Here is a 20,368-nt window from a genome sequence, read left to right as displayed (position 1 = left end):
AGTTGCCATTATGGAGGATAATGCTATGACAGGAACTGTTTGTGGGAGAACAGTAGCAGAGGGAAATGGAATCACCAGAAACAGACATAACCTCAAATTTATGTGTGGGTTAGTGTTGTGGCATGTTTGAAATAAATGTTGTAAGCAAGACACTCCAAGGTGTTGACCTTGATATATCTGGAGCAATAGAACTGGACAAAGCAAAGTCATACCTACAGTCTTACCGGTCAGATGAGGGATTTCAAAATGTTCTGAAGAGTGCAGAGAAGTTGGCAGAGGAACTTCACACTGAAGCTATTTTCCCACCCATTCAAGAATACAAGAGTCACCGAAGAAGACGACATTTTGATTACGAAGCACGGGATAATCCCGTAAGAGACCCCAAACAATAATTCAAAGTTGAATTTCTTTAACCAGGTGCTATATAGTGCAATACAGTCAGTTGAAGAACGTTTCATGCAGCTCAAGGAACACAGCAGTATATTTGGGATGTTGTATGATATTCCAAAACTCCTCACTATACCTGAAGAAGACCTACACCAGCAATCATAGAAGATCAGGGTTGGAAGGGACCTCAGGGGGTCATCAGTCCAACCCCCTGCTCAAAGCAGGACCAATCCCCAATTTTTGCCCCATCCCTAAATGGCCCTCTCAAGGATTGAACTCACAATCCTGGCTTTAGCAGGCCAATGTTCAAAGCACTGAGCTATCCCTCCCCCCTCCAATGCATGGCACTAGAGACAGTGTTGACACATGATGACATATGCGATATTGATGCGAGTGATTTAGGTGATGAACTGAAAGCCCTTTCAAGATACATTTCAGCAGTATCAACTCCAAAGGCTCTTCTGGTGCACAAATAAGATGACCACCCTCTTTCCAAATGCTTTTGTTGCTCTGAGCATACTTCTAACACTTCCTGTCACAGTTGCCAGTGGAGAACGCAGCTTCTCCAAACTGAAGTTAATAAAAACACATCTACGCTCCACAATGACAATGGCCTTGCAACCACCTCAATAGAGCATGAGCTGGCCCAGACTGTGGGCCTTCAGCAGGAAGCAGTTCAAATCTTTGTAACCAAGAAGGCACGGAAAGCATCACTTTGATTATTCAAACAGATAAAAATGCCAGTGTTTACTATGCAGACAAGAAAAGTTACATGTGCTGTTCAGGCATTTGAAAGTTAAGTGTTACTTAACATTTTTGAACAAGGCATTTTAAGTTGTTAGTTCTCTTTTATTGGGGTAGGTAGCAGAACAGGAAGAAGGCAGAATTGAGACCTTTCAAAGTTTTGGCCCAAGCGAGGGGGGTTGGGGGCGTCATTTGAGCTCCCCGCCTCAGCTGCCAAAATGTTGTGGGCCTGCCCTGCCTGCAATAATGTCTGTGGATTCGCCACAGCACACCCACTTTCCCAAATTCAAGGCCAGTTCCTCAGCAAAGCTGAGTACCGACAACTCCCACTGAAGGCAATTAAATCTGTTTGGCTTTCAGACATGGATGAAGATCACAGAATCATAGACCTTGGGGATGGAAAAAGCCTGTTAGATCATTGAGCTCATCTTCCTACCCATGTAGGAATGGTCCCTACAATTCTTTAAAAACTCAGGTCTTTACAAAGGAGCTACAGTTTTGAGCAAGAAAACTGATTTCTTTGCATCAACATAAAATAATATGTAAAGTTATTCAGTCTGTACAGGAAATCCTTAAGGGAATTAAAGGGAAGGGCTGGACATAACCATGCCTCAGTGCAGGGAGATGGATTAATGACCACTTGAGATGCCTTCCAACTCTACATTTCCATGATTCAAGGACATAGGCCAATAGCCATCATAGCTGAGGTGAACCACCAGAAGAAGAAAAGCACCTCACCAGTGGGCAAGCAAAATGACTTCTCAGCTAATGAAAGGGCTACAGAAACTGCCAAAATAACACTAAAAAAAGAGTGACTCACACCTAACATATTCTAGGAGAGAGGCAGCCCTGAGTTAAGAGAGTAGACACAGAATCAGAAGAAAGAAACCAGAGCTCTTGACACTTGAAGAAGCGCAGTCCCAGTTAATTTAGTAGCAGTACTGTGAAAAGAGTTTTATGTTCTTCACACACTATATGCCTCCCAAATGATGGTAGATACGTATATTGGACAGATCAGATGGAAGTCCCTTTAAACATGCTGACTCCCAGGAAAGATCAAAAGAGAGGATTTGCTGTTCATACTGAGGCTAACACAAGTCTAGCAATGGGCTATTAAAGAGGAGACCGCTCCAGTATTGAAGAGGATTCATCTGATATTGGGGTAAGTGACAAAGCATGCACTGCCATGAGATTTAGTGTCCTACAGTCATCTATGTGTTTCTGAGAAACAGAAGGCCAGATCAAACCACACCTGTGCATGGATTAGGGTGACCAGACAACAAATGTGAAAAATCAGGACGGGGGGGGGGGAGGGGGGCGATGGGGGGGGGAATGGGGTGGATAATAGGAGCATATATAAGAAAAAGAACCAAAAATCGGGACTGTCCTTATACAATCAGGACATCTGGTCATCCTAGCATGGATGCACAAGACACAGAAAGGATGCAAGGAGCCAACCCCTTTACACCTGCAGATGGATCAAGCATAATTACAGTCCTTGTATACAGTAAGCCCAAGGACTCCATACATGTAGCACTGCTGTTGGTGCTAGCCTTTCCAAAAGCGACCTTGCAGCACCTCTGTATATGTGCCAGCAGAACTGGACCTTTGCAGGGGGGAGTGCATAGCATTTTTCGAGGGTGATGCCGTGGCTATGCTTCCCCTCAGCTCCCTGGATCTCTCAGAGACATTGTGCCGGTTTCAGTCCTCACTTTTCAGTTTCCTGAAATCAACCTCCAATCTTAAGGTTGTATAAATATCAGATTTTTGCAATGAATAGAGATATTTTTGTTTCAGCAAAAACAGGACATTTTCAGTGCATGACTCATATTAAATAAAGGTAATGGGGCTTGTGTGATTAAGTACCTGCACATCGTATTAGCAATATTTAGAAACAAAAGGCTCTGTGTTTTGTTTTGGCTGTGCTGTGCACTTGCATTGGAATTTACAAGAGAAGGAGCAGATAGTTTCAAGCCATCTTTGCACTTTCTCTATTCTTGGGCCTGCCTAGCCCCTAGCATAAGAAAGAGCAGTCTCAAGGACGCTTTATTTTATGCACAGCTGTACTGGCACTCATGAGCCATTCTTGCAACTAAGTGGCCATATAATGCAGTGCAGCCAAAATAATTTGGGGTTGCTTCTGCAGAGACAACACAATTCAGAGCACAGTGCAAAAAGTCCATCTCTATACAGATCTACTGTGTCCATCCCTGGAATAGTATATTAATTTCTGGGCAACATCCTACCAGAAGGCATTGACAAACTTGGAAGGGTTCAGAGAAAAGCAACATAAAGCATTCATGGTGCTAGAGAGACTGATTTACGAGGAAAGAAAAAAAATATTAGGAAAGATAATAGATTAAATGAGCTAAACAGATAGAGCTTGGTTATGAGCCAAGGGGAGCAACCATAGCTGTCTGTTAATATTTGTGAAGTGTAAATATCAAAGATACAGAGGAATTATTTAACATGGCACATGGGAGTAGAACTAGGATTGAAATATGAAATTGAGAATAGAAAGATTTAGGAAAAACCTCCTGCCAGGATGATCTATTAGGCTGTAGAAGTACCTTAAGGGAAATGGTAAAAACTGATTCATTTGGGAATTTTCAAACCAGATTGGATAAAACACTAGAAAACAAACTGTAAGAACAATTCTGAACTGAGGGGGAGATGGACTTGCTGGGAGCTAATAGTTCTTTCTAGGTAGGTACTTATATGATCCTCATTACTGTAGCATCTGAGTGCTTCACAACATTAATGAATTTAACTCACAAACACTGCTGCAAGGTCAGGGAATATCATTATGCCCACTTTACAGATAGGGAACTTAATTCGGAGAGATTTAGTTACTTGCCTAAGAGCCCTGGAAACTGAACACAGACTGCCTGAGTCCAAGCGCAGTGGCTTACCACAAGACCATTCTTTGCCCATGGCTTCAAGATAGGCCAAAGCTACTAGATGGCAATGGAAACATCAAGATATACCAAGTTTGTTCTGCAAGAACCACCTGGCTTTAGTAGGGCATATGGCATTCTCACAGCTTTCCTATTACTGGGGGAATATTTAATGTTTTCAGCCACATCACGGCCTAGTTCTTCATCTGGTTATTCATGCAGTTTAGGAGATTAGGGATATTTAGTCTCCCAGGGGACATTTAGACCCCAGGTTCTCTGAAGTCCCATGCATTCACTGCCATTTAAATGGTCCCTATAGCATTGATGGCTCTTGATTCAACAGGTACATTAATAGTCCGTAATCTTCAGGCACATCTGGACTTGCAAATCTTGATGTCTGAGTGTTGAGGCCTTAATGACCCAGGTTCTGCTCTTATCACTGAGGTTAAAGAACTTCCACAGACTAAAATATTTACGACCATAAACACAGCTGATCAATTCTGTTTCATGGTTCTCCCAAGGCAGCACTTTGACAATGCAATAGATAGCCTCAAACTAACTTGATAAAGTCTGATGCAGATGCCCATATGGCTGGTGACAATTGCTACCTAGCAAAAACCAGTTATTGAAGCTGAAATTTCCTTATGCTAAGCATCCTTTAATTTAACAGTCAGCAATGGAAGGGATTGATTTACCATTGCCAAAGAGTTAAGGACATAAACAGAGCATTTCTAAGGGTCTGGAAACATCTACTTTTAGCCAGTGCCCACCATTTTAGCAAACAGCACTCCCATGTGCACACAGCACAAATGGCAGTTGTGCATTTCTGTGACTACCAAAAATCCTTAAATTTTTCAGCATAGTGGTGGAAAATTTCAAATCCTACATAATCTGGTTTTACTGTGCAAGGGATAAAATCACACCCCTACTGGAGGCAGGTTGCAGGACTACAATGTATCCCTTCTGTAGCCTTCCATGGTCACTACTCCTGGAGTAATGACCACTCCTGCCTTATATCCCGTATGTAGGTGTTTCCAATCACTGCATAAGTGCAGATCTAACAATCCCTCTCCAGGTCCACTGCTAATACATCTCTGCACTGGCATAGCCAGTACGAGCAGGGAGCCCCCGTTCCATGTGCAAAAGCCATGCTGAGGAGCAGCTCTACTCTGCCCCACTCACATGCACTGCAAGGGTTCCACAGTGTGAAAGGACTTGGGGTCCAACCCTGCTCCTTTTAAAGTCAATTCCAAATCTCCCATTGAATTTAAAGAGAGTTGGATCAGGCCCTTGCTTAAGGAAGTGTTTTCAGACATTACTGCTGATTTGGGATTCCTCCGATTCTGGGTGCCCGCTTTAGACATTTTGAAGAGACCTCATCTTCAGAAGTGTTCCTTCAGTACAGAAGAGGTTGCTCAGCACTTCCGCTTAGGTGTCTAAAGCTGAGTACCCCAAAATCAAGGCCTGCAAAATCACTGGCCGCTTTTTGCAAATAGAGTACAATGGGTGTATTTTAACAACTGCACATACATTCTGGGAATAAAACTCATTAAACTAAATTATTAGCTCTCTATGAAAAATATCTTAGTAATTTTATAACTAATATTAAGTTACTGGGTGTGATTAGGGCAAAGGCCTCACTTGCATAGTATTTTGCTTTGTGCTCTGGTGTAATATAATGCCAGGAGGCAATGCTCATGGTAGGCAGGATAACCATTGCCTCTTCTATGTATAGCCTGATACAGTAGAACCCTCTCTAGCTGGCGATATAAACTGACTGTCACTACAGGGTGTCATTTTCTTCCTAGCTACTTTTAGATATGAATCAGCCTCTCCCCAAAGCACAAAACACTATTATTATTATTATCATCATCACCTAGAGGCCATAAACAGTATCAGAAACCCATTGTGCTAGATGCTGTACAAATACACAATAAGAAATGATCCCTCCCCCACACAACTTGCAATCTAAATGAGATAGACAGGGAAGATGGAGAAAGGAAGTCCTATATCCTCATGTTACAGTTGGGGAGATGAGGTACGAAAGAATGAAGTGACTTGTCCGTGTCAGAGCCAGGAAATTAACGGAGATTTTCCAAGTGCCTGTCCAGTGCCTTAGTTACAAAACCCTCCTTCCCCTCTGCCATTTAGTTAACATCCATAGTAAAGCCTGTAGATCACATTCATAAAGCTGGATTTCAGGCACGTGGATTCTAATGATTCGGTAATGTGTTAGGCCATGCTTGATCCTCTTAACACTGCTCTATGTCTTGACTAATAATCGCAAAACACTATTAAAACATTAAAAGTCATGCTAATGCTAAATCCATTCTTGGGGGGAAATATCACAACAGCAAACAGTTTGGGGATCAAAAAACATGTCAAAATGTAACTGCAGCTCGTTTCATATAATGCACTGTTAAACCAGTAATTAATAAGAGATGTAAACAGGTTTAACTCTAAAAAGCAGACAATTTAATAATTTGCTTCCTATGGGTATGTAATGATATAGTTATCCTATTCCCCTGAGAGAGATAAGCAGATATTAAAAGGTCTTTCCAATACCTGTAATGGCTAAGGGCAACAGCTAATTCAATAGATTCGATCAAAATCACCACTCCTTTCGCTGCTACTGATTTATTACTTTGGCTGTAGTTAGTCATCACTCATTTTAGTTTGCTTTTCAGTACTCATAAATTATGCCTCATAAATAAAAAGATACAATCAAGGAAATCATATCAATTCATCTACATCCCTGGAGTATATTTTCCCATGGTACTCACACTAATGTCTTTTTAAAGGATAGCTTTTGAATATGTCAGAATCACAATATACCAAAAAAAGGTCTGGCCAGAGTTGTACCTTAATAGGTTCACAGCTAATGTGGGAAGCCAATAAATCTGATCTGATACCATTATTTAGTTAAATGAACAAAACTCTAGGATGGATTCATAAACACATGACTTGTGGGCATGGATCTGGGATGATGTTGCTGTGGCCATACACTGGCATGCAGCTGAGGTTTCTGAATGTGGAAAAATTTGTTTGTAAAATTGCTCTCTGTCTCCTCCTTTTCATAAACCCCACAAAGATGAAGGACACATTTCAGTGCAGTAAGAGGTATTTGGAACTGTGATCTCAGTTACACCAGTGAAGCAAAAAGTTACTCTGGATTTACTGAGATCAGAATGTTCCCTCAATTCACTTCTAATCTGGACACTTTGTGGAGTGGGTACTGTGGATTTTAAAGAACAAGAACCCAAGGAAATGTTCATTTGTTTGATTTTGAGGTCCCACTCACGCTTTGTTTTTCAAACAATCTAATTATGTCTTCAGAAGATGTATAAATACTGAGACCCTAAGAGTTAAGTAGAAGCAAACCGGTCCAAATGAAATTAGAAACAACCTGAATTTTCACATTTTCTGTATTTTTTGGGGAAAAACTTGATTATCGTCATTTTGTTGTGGTTGTTTAATCATTGACACATACCTCTGAACTCCAAGTCTAGGCTGACATCAGAAGCCTAAATGCTAAAATATCATGAAACACACTGTTCACATGGAACTAGGAAGTATCAAAAATCTTATAAGAAAATCTGCTCTCCTGAGTGAAGGAACAGAGAAAAAGAAATAATTTTTATTTAATGTATGACATCACATTTTATTGCATCTTTCTGGAAGGGATGGAAGAGGAAAAGATGAGCTGAAAGGATGAACGGGAAGAAGTGAGACAAAAGGTGAGGGTTATTTCCAATTGCTGAAAATCCAACACTGGCCAGTGAGAGATCCAGCCCTTATTTCACCCCATTTTAAGCCAGAAGAGTTGCTTTGTTATTTGTCAGGGACTAAGTATCAGAAACTGGAGCTGAGCCAAAAAATTGTCAGACAGGCCAGCAAACAAAGGACTACAACCATCATTTCTTGAAGCAACCAAGAGGATTCAAATGCTTCGTATTTTCGGTAGTTGGATGTTCCGCTACCTTAGCAACATTATACAAGCAGCTAAACAAACTTACAAAACAACCTGCCCCCGAACAACAACATTAGGAATACAAGCCGTATCTACCTTCGAAGGTCCTGTAGGAGCAGCCAAAACACGCTTCTCCACTTTCTCAGGTATTTTTCAAAGTGCATTTCCCGAACCCTTCATATAGCCCTAGTAAATGACCTGTGAGCAAGAGTGCTCTGCAGCAGTCAGGGATGGATAGAACCCTCAGTGGCTGCTGCAGCCTCCCTCCATGGAGAAATTGGTAGGCTGATGTGTCTTCATAGCTGCAGATCCAGCAGCCCCCAACACCCCTTGTGTATTTCCCACAGAGCACAGCTCCACATGAAGGGTAAGGGTTCCTAGTAAGGGCTCCTTCCATCCTTGTTGGGGAGCTGAACAATGTTTCTGCTGCCCTTTGGATAGTTAGGATTTGCAGAGGGGAGAGCAGGATGTGTCCCCAAGCCAGGAAAGAAACATTAAGGTGAAGAAAGGGGCCAGAGAATACCAGAAAAATGAAGTTCCAAGTATCTGTCCTGGATCTCCTGCATAATTCAGGGGTTATGGTGAGATGGACCAAAGTACCACAACCTTTCTGAGGAGCAGGGCGAATACATTATACACATTAATAACTCTGCTGTCGAACGGAAAAGAACTAAGCTCCCCCTCTTACATGTGCTCACCACAGACACTGTCCTTCAGCTGAGAAGAACTGGATGAACATTGCTGCTCTTAGACTGGCCAGATGGGCTGCTGTAAAGCAACATTCAATGCTCTCTCCTCCCAAGGGTCTGGGCATGCTGTCTCCAGAGTGCTCCCAGTCCAAAGGGCTAGGAAGCAAGAGACTAAACATGCTGCATGAGATCCTCAGCTGGTGCAGGTCAGGATAGGTCTGTCGAAGTCCATGGAGCTACACTGGTTTATACCAGCTGAGGATATGGGATAAAATTTTCAAAAGCACCTAATGGCCAGATTTATAAAGGTATTTAAGTGCCTAAAGGGGTAGATATGTACCTAGTGGGATTTTCAAAAGTGCCTAGTGTCTAATTCCCAATCTATAGGAAGTTAGGTACATAGGCCCTTTTGAAAATCCAGCTAGGTCCTATCTGCATCCTTTGGCACCTAATCACCTTTAAAATCTGTCCCTTAGTGATTTAGGAGCTTAAGTCCCATTTTCAAAAGTGATACATGCACTTAGAAGCCTAGGTCCCATTGACTTTCAATTAGCCTTGGGCCCCTAAGTACCTAAGAATCATAGAATATCAGGGTTGGAAGGGACCTCAGGAGGTCATCTAGTCCAACCCCCTGCTCAAAGCAGGACCAATCCCCAACTAAATCATCCCAGCCAGGGCTTTGTCAAGCCTGACCTTAAAAACCTCAAAGGAAGGAGATTCCACCACCTCCCTAGGTAACGCATTCCAGTGCTTCACCACCCTCCTAGTGAAAAAGTTTTTCCTAATATCCAACCTAAACCTCCCGCACTGCAACTTGAGACCATTACTCCTTGTTCTGTCTTCTGCTACCACTGGGAACAGTCTAGATCCATCCTCTTTGGAACCCCCTTTCAGGTAGTTGAAAGCAGCAATCAAATCCCCCCTCATACTTCTTTTCTGCAGACTAAATAATCCCAGTTCCCTCAGCCTCTCCTCATAAGTCATGTGTTCCAGTCCCCTAATCATTTTTGTTGCCCTCCGCTGGACGCTTTCCAATTTTTCCACATCCTTCTTGTAGTGTGGGGCCCAAAACTGGACACAGTACTCCAGATGAGGCCTCACCAATGTTGAATAGAGGGGAATGATCGCGTCTCTCGATCTGCTGGCAATGCTCCTGCTTACACAGCCCAAAATGCCGTTAGCCTTTTTGGCAACAAGAGCACACTGTTGACTCATATCCAGCTTCTTGTCCACTGTAACCACTAAGTCCTTTTCTGCAGAACTGCTGCCTAGCCATTCGGTCCCTAGTCTGTAGCGGTGCATGGGATTCTTCCGTCCTAAGTGCAGGACTCTGCACTTGTCCTTGTTGAACCTCATCAGACTTCTTTTGGCCCAATCCTCTAATTTGTCTAGGTCCCTCTCTAGCCAATCCCTACCCTCCAGCATATCTACCACTCCTTCCAGTTTAGTGTCATCTGCAAATTTGCCAAGGGTGCAGTCCACGCCATCGTCCAGATCATTAATGAAGATATTGAGCAAAACCAGCCCCAGGACCGACTCCGCTTGATATCAGCTGCCAACTAGACATGGAGCCATTGATCCCTACCCGTTGAGCCAGATGATCTAGCCAGCTTTCTATCCACCTTATAGTCCATTCATCCAGCCCATACTTCTTTAACTTGCTGGCAAGAATACTGTGGGAGACTGTATCAAAAGCTTTGCTAAAGTCAAGGAATAACACGTCTACTGCTTTCCCCTCATCCACAGAGCCAAAAACTAGGGATGCAGGTCCTAAATCACTCGGGTACTTTTGAAAAGTTCCCCTGATCTTCCCTTATAAAACACTACCCACAGGGCTGATGGGCAGGCCCAATCATATGAGTTTCCAGTAAAACATCAGCAGAAAAGAATGCCGCCAAAATTTCTGACCTCAGATTAGATGTTAATGTTATATCCATCACACTGAATCCTGGTAACTAACAACATTTCTAGAAGTGCTGCAGAGGGCCCAGTCACAGAGGTTTGATTTTATCTGCATTCAGCTGGAGAAATTTAGTTGCATTTAAAGTTTTATGTCCAGCAAACAAGCCTCCAATGCAGAGACAGCAGAATCAATACTGTGCTTAAGTGAAATATAAATCTGGGTTTCATCAGCATAATAGTGAAAGCCAAGCCCTATACTTATGAATAATTTGTCTCACAGGCAACATATAAATTGTCAACAATGGAAGGGCTACGAACAGATCCCAGAGGGATGCACAAGTGACATCAGCAGAAGAGGAACACACACACACAAATCTCTCACTGGAACAAAATTAATTGCTGCTGGCCGAGAAGGAACAAAACCAATTCAGGGCCTTGCCAGATAGCCCAGCCCAGTTATGGAGTGGAACCAAAATAAAAGACAGAGTTTTTTTCCTGCCTCAAGTGCAGCACTTCCATCCAGAAAAATTAGAACATACAGACAACCTGAGTCAGACATCATCAATAAATCATTAAAACCCTTGACTCAAACAGTCTCTGTGCTATGAAAAACAACTTGAAAGCCATACTGATTGAGCTTCTGATCGAGATACCAAGTAATTAAAGGCTGGTGCAAGGAAGAACACAATGCGCATTCAAGTATTTTTGGTAAAGTGTTGGAAGCATGAAGAGGCAATGCAGCATCTAGGCGGGGGGGGGGGGGCGGTTAACGAAGGTGGAACTGTAGTCATTTGAAAAAGCAAGGGGATACCCATCTCATGAATCTGTGGTGGCAAACACAAAGGCAACGTAGCAGTAAGCTAAACTGTGGCATCAGGAAGAGAGCCTAGGACTTTCAGCTCAGAAAATAAAGGGCTCCAGCTCTTCAGCTAGAGGAGAATCGCCACTATTTACTAGTGTAACTCCTCTCCCACCTCCCCCCCCACACACACTTGCCCTTGGGTTTCCATTTTTGAGGATTTTTTAAATGCCTTAGAGCAATTTTACCATCAAGAAATTAATATAGCATGAGGAGAACAGATTTCACATTACTGTGGGTCCATATGGGTCGCTGAGGCATTAAAGAACATCTGAAAAAGGAACACCTGAATACAAATACACACCAATACTTGATCCACAAATGCATAGACTTCATCCCTGACACACACGCAGTTGCCAGTAAAGGTTTAACAGTTTTGGTCAAAAAAGGATTAATTGCAGGAAAATATTCCCTCAAGTATTTTAAGCATGAAACATTTCCAGCCTTTAAGTGGTATGTTCTATTTTGGAAAGAACCCTCGCAGTGTCCCTAGTGCTGTTCAGTTCACTGAGGTTTAAGGAAGGAGTTATATTATTAGCAACAGTAGGAAATCCAGTAATTGGAGCCCTCTCATTCGTGACTGGAAACACTCTGCTCAGAGATACCAGTCCTTTTCCTCAGAACAAAACTAATGGAAGTCATGACATTTCTCAACCTGGGGCTATCTAGGATCTCTCTCACTGATCTCAGCAACAGCAGAGGAAAAAGAAAAGATGATCTAGATCATCATATTGGTAATAAAGATCTTTCTAAACACACTGTAGTGAATCCATTTCTCTGCTATCATTCCAAACCCATTTCTGTCATTCTTGACATTCTTGTTCCTTTGGGGTTCTTTCCCTGACCATTGTGGAGCCACTGGAGCTCAATGACAAGGAGAGCCACTGTATTCCTTCCTCAAGGCATAGTCGGGCTGTCTTGACAGATTGTGTTGTTCATATTAACAATGTAGTTCCTTAGAAATAACTCTGTATAGGCCCAAACCAGCAAGAAGAACACTGCACTAGCAGTTGAACAGAGCTGCAAAAGGCTCTGAGATGTGAAACAGATGCCCACTTAGATGAACAGAGTGGGGAGGAGGGAAAATCTCAACAGTTCAACAGCGTGGCCCTGTGAATACATCAGCTTTCATCTCAAATCAAAACAGTTCTTGAAGTTCAAAAAATCCATTTACTTAAGCAAAAAAGAGGGAGAGATTCATGGCGTAATGAAGATCTCAAAACTCACAATATATCATGCGGCACTTAACCAAGAGTGAGGACCCACTGGTGTTCTGTTATGCGGCAGAGGAAAGTACTGGTTCATATCTGTGAAAATGTGATCACTTTGCTATGAAACTACACATATTTACATTTACTGCTAACACATTCAGGGCTAGTTTTTGGTGAGGGTGTAAACTCACCAGATTCATATGAAAACATGAACTGAATTTCAGAAAATGATACATTGCTGGGGGCCAATGGAAGTGACATGCACAGATGTGAAATCAAATATGGCCATAGATTACTAGCAATCCTGTGTGATAAAGGAACAATATGCAGGGATATGTGATTTTGACATTAATGGAAAACAACCACAGGCTAAAGAAAGTCACCTGCCTCAGGGTCATGGGACTTTTGCAATCAAAGAGGACTACTTTAGAAGGCCCATTTCTGCAACCCTTACTCACACTCACTGAGTGGTACCTTACTCTGCAAACAGTCACATTGATTTAAATGGAACCATTTGCATAGTGAGGTAAAATAGTATTCAAACTCAGCAAAAGTAGCAGAATTGGTCCCCTAGCTGGACCTTTAACCTCAAAAGAAAAGTAACAAGTACAAAATGAATATGAACATACAAAATAAAAATAACCCACCAACAGTAAATTAACTTTTAAATGTACCGTGAGACATATATTTGTAATCCTACCACCTAAAATAAAATAGTCCACTAACAAAACCAGCCCATCCCCTTTCCATATCATAAAAGGTAATCTAATGCAACAGTAAAAATAAAAATATTTGCACATTTGAAATAAAGCTACTAACAAGACCAAGTTACCCTTTAGCAACTGGCACTTCAAAATAAGGTGGTACCTCTAAAGTGATGGACAAATGCACACAAATTGGAATTAATGATTTTGATTAAGAAATGAAAAAAGAGCATTGAATGAATTTATTCCTTATGGAATGTTACTTTCAAGGTCTGATCTATTTTAAATAAATGTGCAGTAATTGTTTAAGTACCATACTATTAAAATTAAAATTAAATTAAAATTGACAGGTTTCAGAGTAGCAGCCATGTTAGTCTGTATTCGCAAAAAGAAAAGGAGTACTTGTGGCACCTTTTCTCTCCCCCCACCCCACTCTCCTGCTGGTAATAGCTTTTACCAGTGGGGTGGGGGGAGAGAAAACCTTTTGTAGTGGTAAACACCCATTTTTTCATGGTTTGTATGTATAAGAACATCTTCTGTATTTTCCACAGTATGCATCCGATGAAGTGAGCTGTAGCTCACGAAAGCTTATGCTCAAATAAATTGGTTAGTCTCTAAGGTGCCACAAGTACTCCTTTTCTTTTTAATTAAAATTGAAACGTATTTTATAATTATAATGAACAAGCATCTCTTATTATTGAAGTGTACTGAAGTCTTAATTATATCTGTACACCTTGTAGCTAACTTACTTCATTTCATACCTGATATTCATATTCTGTATAAGGCAGCAACTTGGCATCTTTGAACGATGTTAAAGTCCCATTATAAACGAGCACCAAGTCTAAATTTATGTGGGTATGAGTTGCTTGTCTTCGGTAAAGCTCATAAAATAAAATTTTCCCATTTGGCTGCTGGGGACCAGTCCACAGAATAGACGCGACTGACTGGAATCCATCAGAGCTTGTCTGCATCTCTATGAGAGGGGAAGGCTGCATTTCAGGGGGTGCTTCCAGAGTCTGTATGGATGCCCATTCACTATTAGCGCATCCCTGCAATGTGCATGCTTGAACTTGTACTTCATATCTGTGGAAACACAAATCAGAAACCAGTCAATAAGAGCATTACAACTGTACATATGCATTACACATAAGATTAGAATCAATTAAGGTTGTTTAGAAAGAGAGGAGTTTTCCTTTATTTGTGTCCATATTTTTGAGGAAGAAAGCAACTCACATTAACGCGGTGAAGGGATGATGTAATTTCCTCTTGTGGGTCTGATCTTGCAACCCTCATGTGGCTGTCCTCATTTGTGTGAGTAAAATAAATGGGACCACCCAGACGAGAAAGGGCTGTTGGACAGGGTCATTATTAATGGAAATGTGATGCAGTAGTGTTTACGTTTCCATTTAAAGTGAAATGTCTGCTTTTAATTTCTCTCAGTCTGCCATTTCTTTGTATTAAACAGAAAACATGTCTTCCACAAGTGCTTGCCAGAGAAATTATATGGACATTGTGACCCACCCGTTGTCATACAGACTCAGGAGATAAAAATGTCTCCATTGACCACAGAGCACAGCAATCTTCCACTCGATCTGCCTCACTCAGACAGAATTTATATCCTGTTTCCCCTATGTCCAAGTTTGGAGAGTGAGGCCTGGTAGTGACAAGTTTCACTAAGCATGTGCTCAGAGGTCAGTCGCATTGAGGGGGACAGGTTTCCAAGGCTGACTGACAGCTATTCTGTAAATGATCAGCTGGAGAGAGTATTAAAGACACAAACAGATCACATTAAAAAAAAAGGAAGGAAGGAAAACATTAATCAAATAGAGACACACACAGATACACCATTCCAAATGGCAAGAGACCAGGTCCAAGACAAAAATAATTGATTGAGTGAGTTAAAATTTTTCTGGCTGGGATTGAGGCATCTTGATGATTGATAAACCAGCATGTAACTGGGTTAATGTTGGCCAGAAAGGTCTTTGTTTGGGTGCAGAAGGCCAGGTTGGAGGTATTCGGTATTACAAAGTGGATTTATTAGCATAAAGTCATTGGCCCTTTGCTGCTCTAACATGGCCCAGCAGAGCTCCCAGGGAATGGCTCAAGCTAAAGCACGAAAACCAGACTCCAAAGCTTCCAAGAAATTATACACTGATGAGGCCTCCGTTTCCTTCTTTACATATCAGAGATAATATCACAGGGAGATCAAACGGTCAAGATCACTAAATTACAATAATAGCTGAATTGAAAGTACTTGAAGAGCCATATAATCTTTGCCTTTTTGGACTATTGCCTTGATTTTACAAAACATTAACTATACCATATTATTATTCTCTCTTAGGATTTAGATTATTTACAGGTACCTTGTAGAAAGAGTTGTCGACAATTTAAGGAATAAAAACAAACTGCTACACAAATAGATAAGAGATGGTGATTAAATCATCAAGAATTTGAATAAAAGATACTTTTACAAAAACAAGTAAGTTTGTTCTCACTTAAATCTGGTACACTATTTTAAATATAGCTTGCTCTAAAATCTAAACAGCAAGTCTGTGCTTTAAACACACAAAAAACAAATTCATCCCTGGTATAACTCAACTGTCCTTAGTGCAGATACACCAGAAATGAACAGCCCCACAGATCTTTGTTTTATATTTTAATTTGATTTATAAAACAAGGAAAAACTATTCTTGAATACAACTGCCTTGCAAAAGTGAGGGGTTTGGGCAGGACTTTGAGCTTGAGTCTGCAAAGGAGCCCCAAGCTGTCCCTTGCACACTCTACTGAAAAGGTAGACAGTTGATTTTTATTTATCTTGTCTTAGTGTGGACTTTGTGGGAATGAGAACTTTGGGGATCTGGCCATCTGTTCGACTGAAGAAAATGTGAGGTCCCCCCTCAAACCTCCTTTTTCATTCTTTAGGAAAGGTTTAAGCTTTTAACAGTTTAAACAGTCTCAAACTTTTTGAATGATCCTGTGATATTCATTCAACAAAACTAAGTATTCAGAACTTACCTGTGGTAGGGTTTTAGGTCTGCTGCAATGTAGGACTGTCTAACAAAAGAAATGTGAGAGGTGTCAAAGTCAACAGTTTTCTTTCCCATTTCAGCAGGCTCGCGAATAGAGATCGTATAATTTTTCATATCACCATTGACTTTTGTCGGAGGATCCCAGGCCACCAAAATCTCCTTTGGGGCCCATGCCTGCAGTCGAGGAGGTAACATTCCAGATGGAGCAGAAGGGTGGGTTCTAATTTTAGCTGGTGGGCTAGTGGTGCTTCCTTGACTATTATTTGCAGTTACATCATAGCTGTATTCCATGCCTGGTGTTAGTGTGAAGTCAAGGTACCGAGTTTCCAGACCTGAATAAATAAGAGCTCCATCCCTCCTCAGCTCATAACTTCTGATTTTGCCATTAGAATTAGCTGGGGTTTTCCAGGTGATTTCTATTGACTCTGATCCTGTGACTCGCAATGTGGGGGCTTCCATATTTAGTGGTGGAGCCTCCTTCGTCAAAACAGATTGGGATACGCTAGATGTGCAGCCTCCATTAGTACAGGCAACCAGGGTGAAATCATACTGTGTGCAAGGCTGTAGGTTTGAAATCAGTCTTGATAAACCTCTCCCAACATAATACTCTTCATCACTTAATTTTAATATGTACTTCGTGATTTCTCCATTTTGAATCTGGGGTGGTGACCAAGACGCATTAATCTGAGTGGCACTGATAGCCTGCAGAGATGGAGGGTTCACTAATGCCGGAGCTGCCTCTAGAGTTTGGATTTTGGCTGGTTCACTGGTAGAGCAGCCTCCCACTGTACAAGCAACTATTGCATAACTGTACACTGAATAAGGCTGTAAGTCTTCATCCATATAGTTGAAAGTAGTTGCATCAAAGCTGAAAGGATACAAAACCTCATTTTTGTGTAGCCGATATGATTGGAGAACACCATTTGGTTCTTCTGGGGAGAGCCATGAAATGAGCACTTTATGGGGGTTAACCGATACATAGGTTAACCTAGGTGTAGCAAGACCTTTAGGAGCAGCTTGACTAGTCTTTGCTACTGACCAAGAGCTATCAGTATAGCCCACTGAATTCCATGCACGTATTTTATATTCATACCTTGTCCATGGCTGTAAACCTTTATCATTATATTTAAATGTTTTATTTTCAGTGTTATATTCTGTGAAAACAATTTTCTCTTCTGTTGTTGCTCTGTTCCCTGAAGCATTTTCTTTTGTGCATCTGTGAATAACTTCATAGTGAATTATTTTTCCATTTGCATTAATTGGTTCAGACCAGCTCAGTTCAATGTTGGTAGCATTAACTGACTGGATTACAGGTGCCAGCTGAGACGCAGGGGGTGCTTCATCTGTTTGGACTGGCTGTGGTGAAGAGCGAGTGCAACCTGCCACAGTGCAAGCCTCAAGTACTAGAGTATACAGTGTGAAAGGCTCCAGGCGTCTAAACAGGAATTGACGAGATAAACCACTATATTCCATATTATCGTCATTTAAAATATTGTATGTCTGAGAGAGAAAAAAAGAAAGAAAGGGAAATCATCAGTTGGAGAATTTGAAAATTAATTCTAGGTGAGATACTTATTTAGATACAATGTTTATCTTCATAACTTAATAAGGATTATTAACTTGTGATCCAGAAACTAATTTCCTTAACTCCTTATTAACAACATTTTAGCTTATTAACGCTGAAAGAATATTTTAACCTACTTTTCACAATTAATGCTGATTTGTTTGCTTTTTGGATTTCACTCATCTTGGGCAGTGAAAATATACTAGTCAGTTTCACTTTTGATTATATTTACTTTCTAGTCACTTTCATTTCAGGGCTCTGAAATACCACAACATAAGGGCCACTGCAGGTTAATATTTACACCCCAACAAAAACTGTTTAAAAGAAACCCCCAAACTTCATAGCAACATTTCTATTGAACTTTGTTGTAACAAAACCTAATGTGGGGCATAAGGCTAAATTAAGCTGAAAATATCCCCTTAATAGACACCGTTCTATATAATGAAGAGCGATATTAAACTTATTAGGCCTGAAAACATAGCTTTTAAAATATTATTTCCCGTGACTTTGAAGGGCAGGATTTCTTCAGTGTTCTAGATACTCACAGTTGCAAGAAAGCATATAAGTAGCAATAAATATCTGAATTTGCATTTACCTAGAAAGTAAGCATTGCTCAGACAATCTCTTCACCACATCATGCTTGCGCAGTTGTGTGTGGGTGGGGTGGGGTGGGATGGGAGTTAAAAAATAACTCCTTTTTAAGTCTAGTGAATTTTAGCAAAAGTTTTCAGACATGATATTTGGCATTTTCCTTTAAACTGTGATGAACGAGGTTTCAGGATAAAGATTACCTTAATTACTCCATTGGGTTTGGAAGGCTCTGACCATTTAATTAACAATGCCCTGCCATTCTCTTTTTTCTCTACAGTGAAGTTGCTCAGACCACTCGGTGAAGCTTCTAGCGTCGTCACAGAAGTCCAGGGACTCGAAACTTGGCCAGCGTTGTTTACAGCCACAACGTTAATGTGATACATAGTAAAAGGTTTCAGTCCAAACAAGTGAGCCTGATGCTTTGTTCCCTGCAGCAGGAATACAGAACATTTTCTCATTTAGTTTAAATGGCAATAATCAGTGTTTGTGGTTTACACCAGCATTGGACTGGGCAACTGGTGCTCTGACTCTAGAGATATCACAATCATTTCACAGAGTAACACATCTGGCAGCTGGGCTCACTGAATGTGCATTACTACAGATAAGCCTTAAATAGAAACTCTTGTGGTTTGTAGGGCGCAGATCTTCTAAGTAAGCTCAATTCTGCAAGGTGAAGAGCACTCTGAACCTTATCTAGCAAAGCACTTATGCACATGCTCAACTTTAAGCATGTGAGTAGTTCCATACATGCTTAAAGTTAAGCATGTGCTCAAATGCTGTGCTGCATCAGGACCAGAGTGGCCATCACTTTGAAGGCTCTCTAGGATCTGTATTATTCTAGTCACAGTGGCTCTCTTTGTACAACACACACAGGGTGACCAGACAGCAAGTGTGAAAAATCGGGACGGGGGTAAGGAGTAATAGGCACCTATATGAGACAAAGCCCCAAATACTGGGACTGTCCATATAAAATCGGGACATCTGGTCACCCTAATAACACCCTCATAGTGTATTCAGGAATCATGTGAATACCATACTGACTGGTATCACATAATGTTCTGGCAAATTAAAGCAATGTAATCTGGATGTACACAAGCATCACTGAGAGCATAGTTTGGTTCCCATATTGAAAATATAACAATCCCCAAGGTTAAATCACCATTAGAAATGGAGTAAAATGTCTCCCATAAGTCACATGGTTAAGATGTTACCCAACAACAAGTTCACAAGATAAGATGTACTTGGGTCTCTGAATTTCCTTAAAATGATGGCCTGTGTAGCGTACAGAAATATAGAGAACAATTTGAAAAACCCACTTTGAAGAGAAGATGGCTGGAAATAAGCAGGAGGACTAACAAATTTCGATATAAATCTCATCGGGGACCAGGGGGAGTTTCTCCATTGGCCACTAATATATTTAATTCTGCTTTTGCATTGATTACATAGATGTCAGGAAAAGGACTGATAATTTAGTTTCCTTTATGTAGCAAAAACTGCTAAAGTCAATTTCCTTGCTTCAATAAGTCATATTAAGTTGTTAAATGTTAACACTAGAAATTGTTTAATATTTAAACATTTGTTAAGCTACCAGACTGATACAAATTTTACAGAAATATTAATTTCTTTTTTAAATATTAAAAGTTAGATCATAAATATTTAAATAGTTATTTCCCCACAAGGAGTTAGTGCTTTAGATAAATACAGCACCACATCCGAATGACCATTATGAATATTAAATCTGAAGATGACACAAATACAAATGATAAACATATTTTTCTGATAAATGATTCCTCTTCCCGTTAAACAGGGCAAACACTGACA

General features: G+C 40.8%; 1 protein-coding gene across 1 annotated transcript in view; it reads right to left on the bottom strand.

Annotated features, from left to right (window-relative positions):
• Positions 1–20,368, bottom strand: part of USH2A (usherin) — a 562,110-nt gene that overhangs the window by 26,599 nt on the left and 515,143 nt on the right. Inside the window, exons 62-64 of the mRNA XM_074949260.1 lie at positions 18,748–18,975; positions 16,379–17,892; positions 14,125–14,446 (exon numbers count right to left, since the gene is read on the bottom strand). Of these exons, the coding sequence (XP_074805361.1) occupies positions 14,125–14,446; positions 16,379–17,892; positions 18,748–18,975 (2,064 nt within the window). The remainder of the gene's footprint in view (positions 1–14,124; positions 14,447–16,378; positions 17,893–18,747; positions 18,976–20,368) is intronic.

This window comes from Natator depressus, chromosome 3, assembly GCF_965152275.1.
Source record: "Natator depressus isolate rNatDep1 chromosome 3, rNatDep2.hap1, whole genome shotgun sequence".
Classification (NCBI taxonomy): Eukaryota; Metazoa; Chordata; order Testudines; family Cheloniidae; genus Natator; species Natator depressus.
Note: the sequence above shows the minus strand (reverse complement) of the source record. Positions and strands in the feature narration are given on the sequence as shown.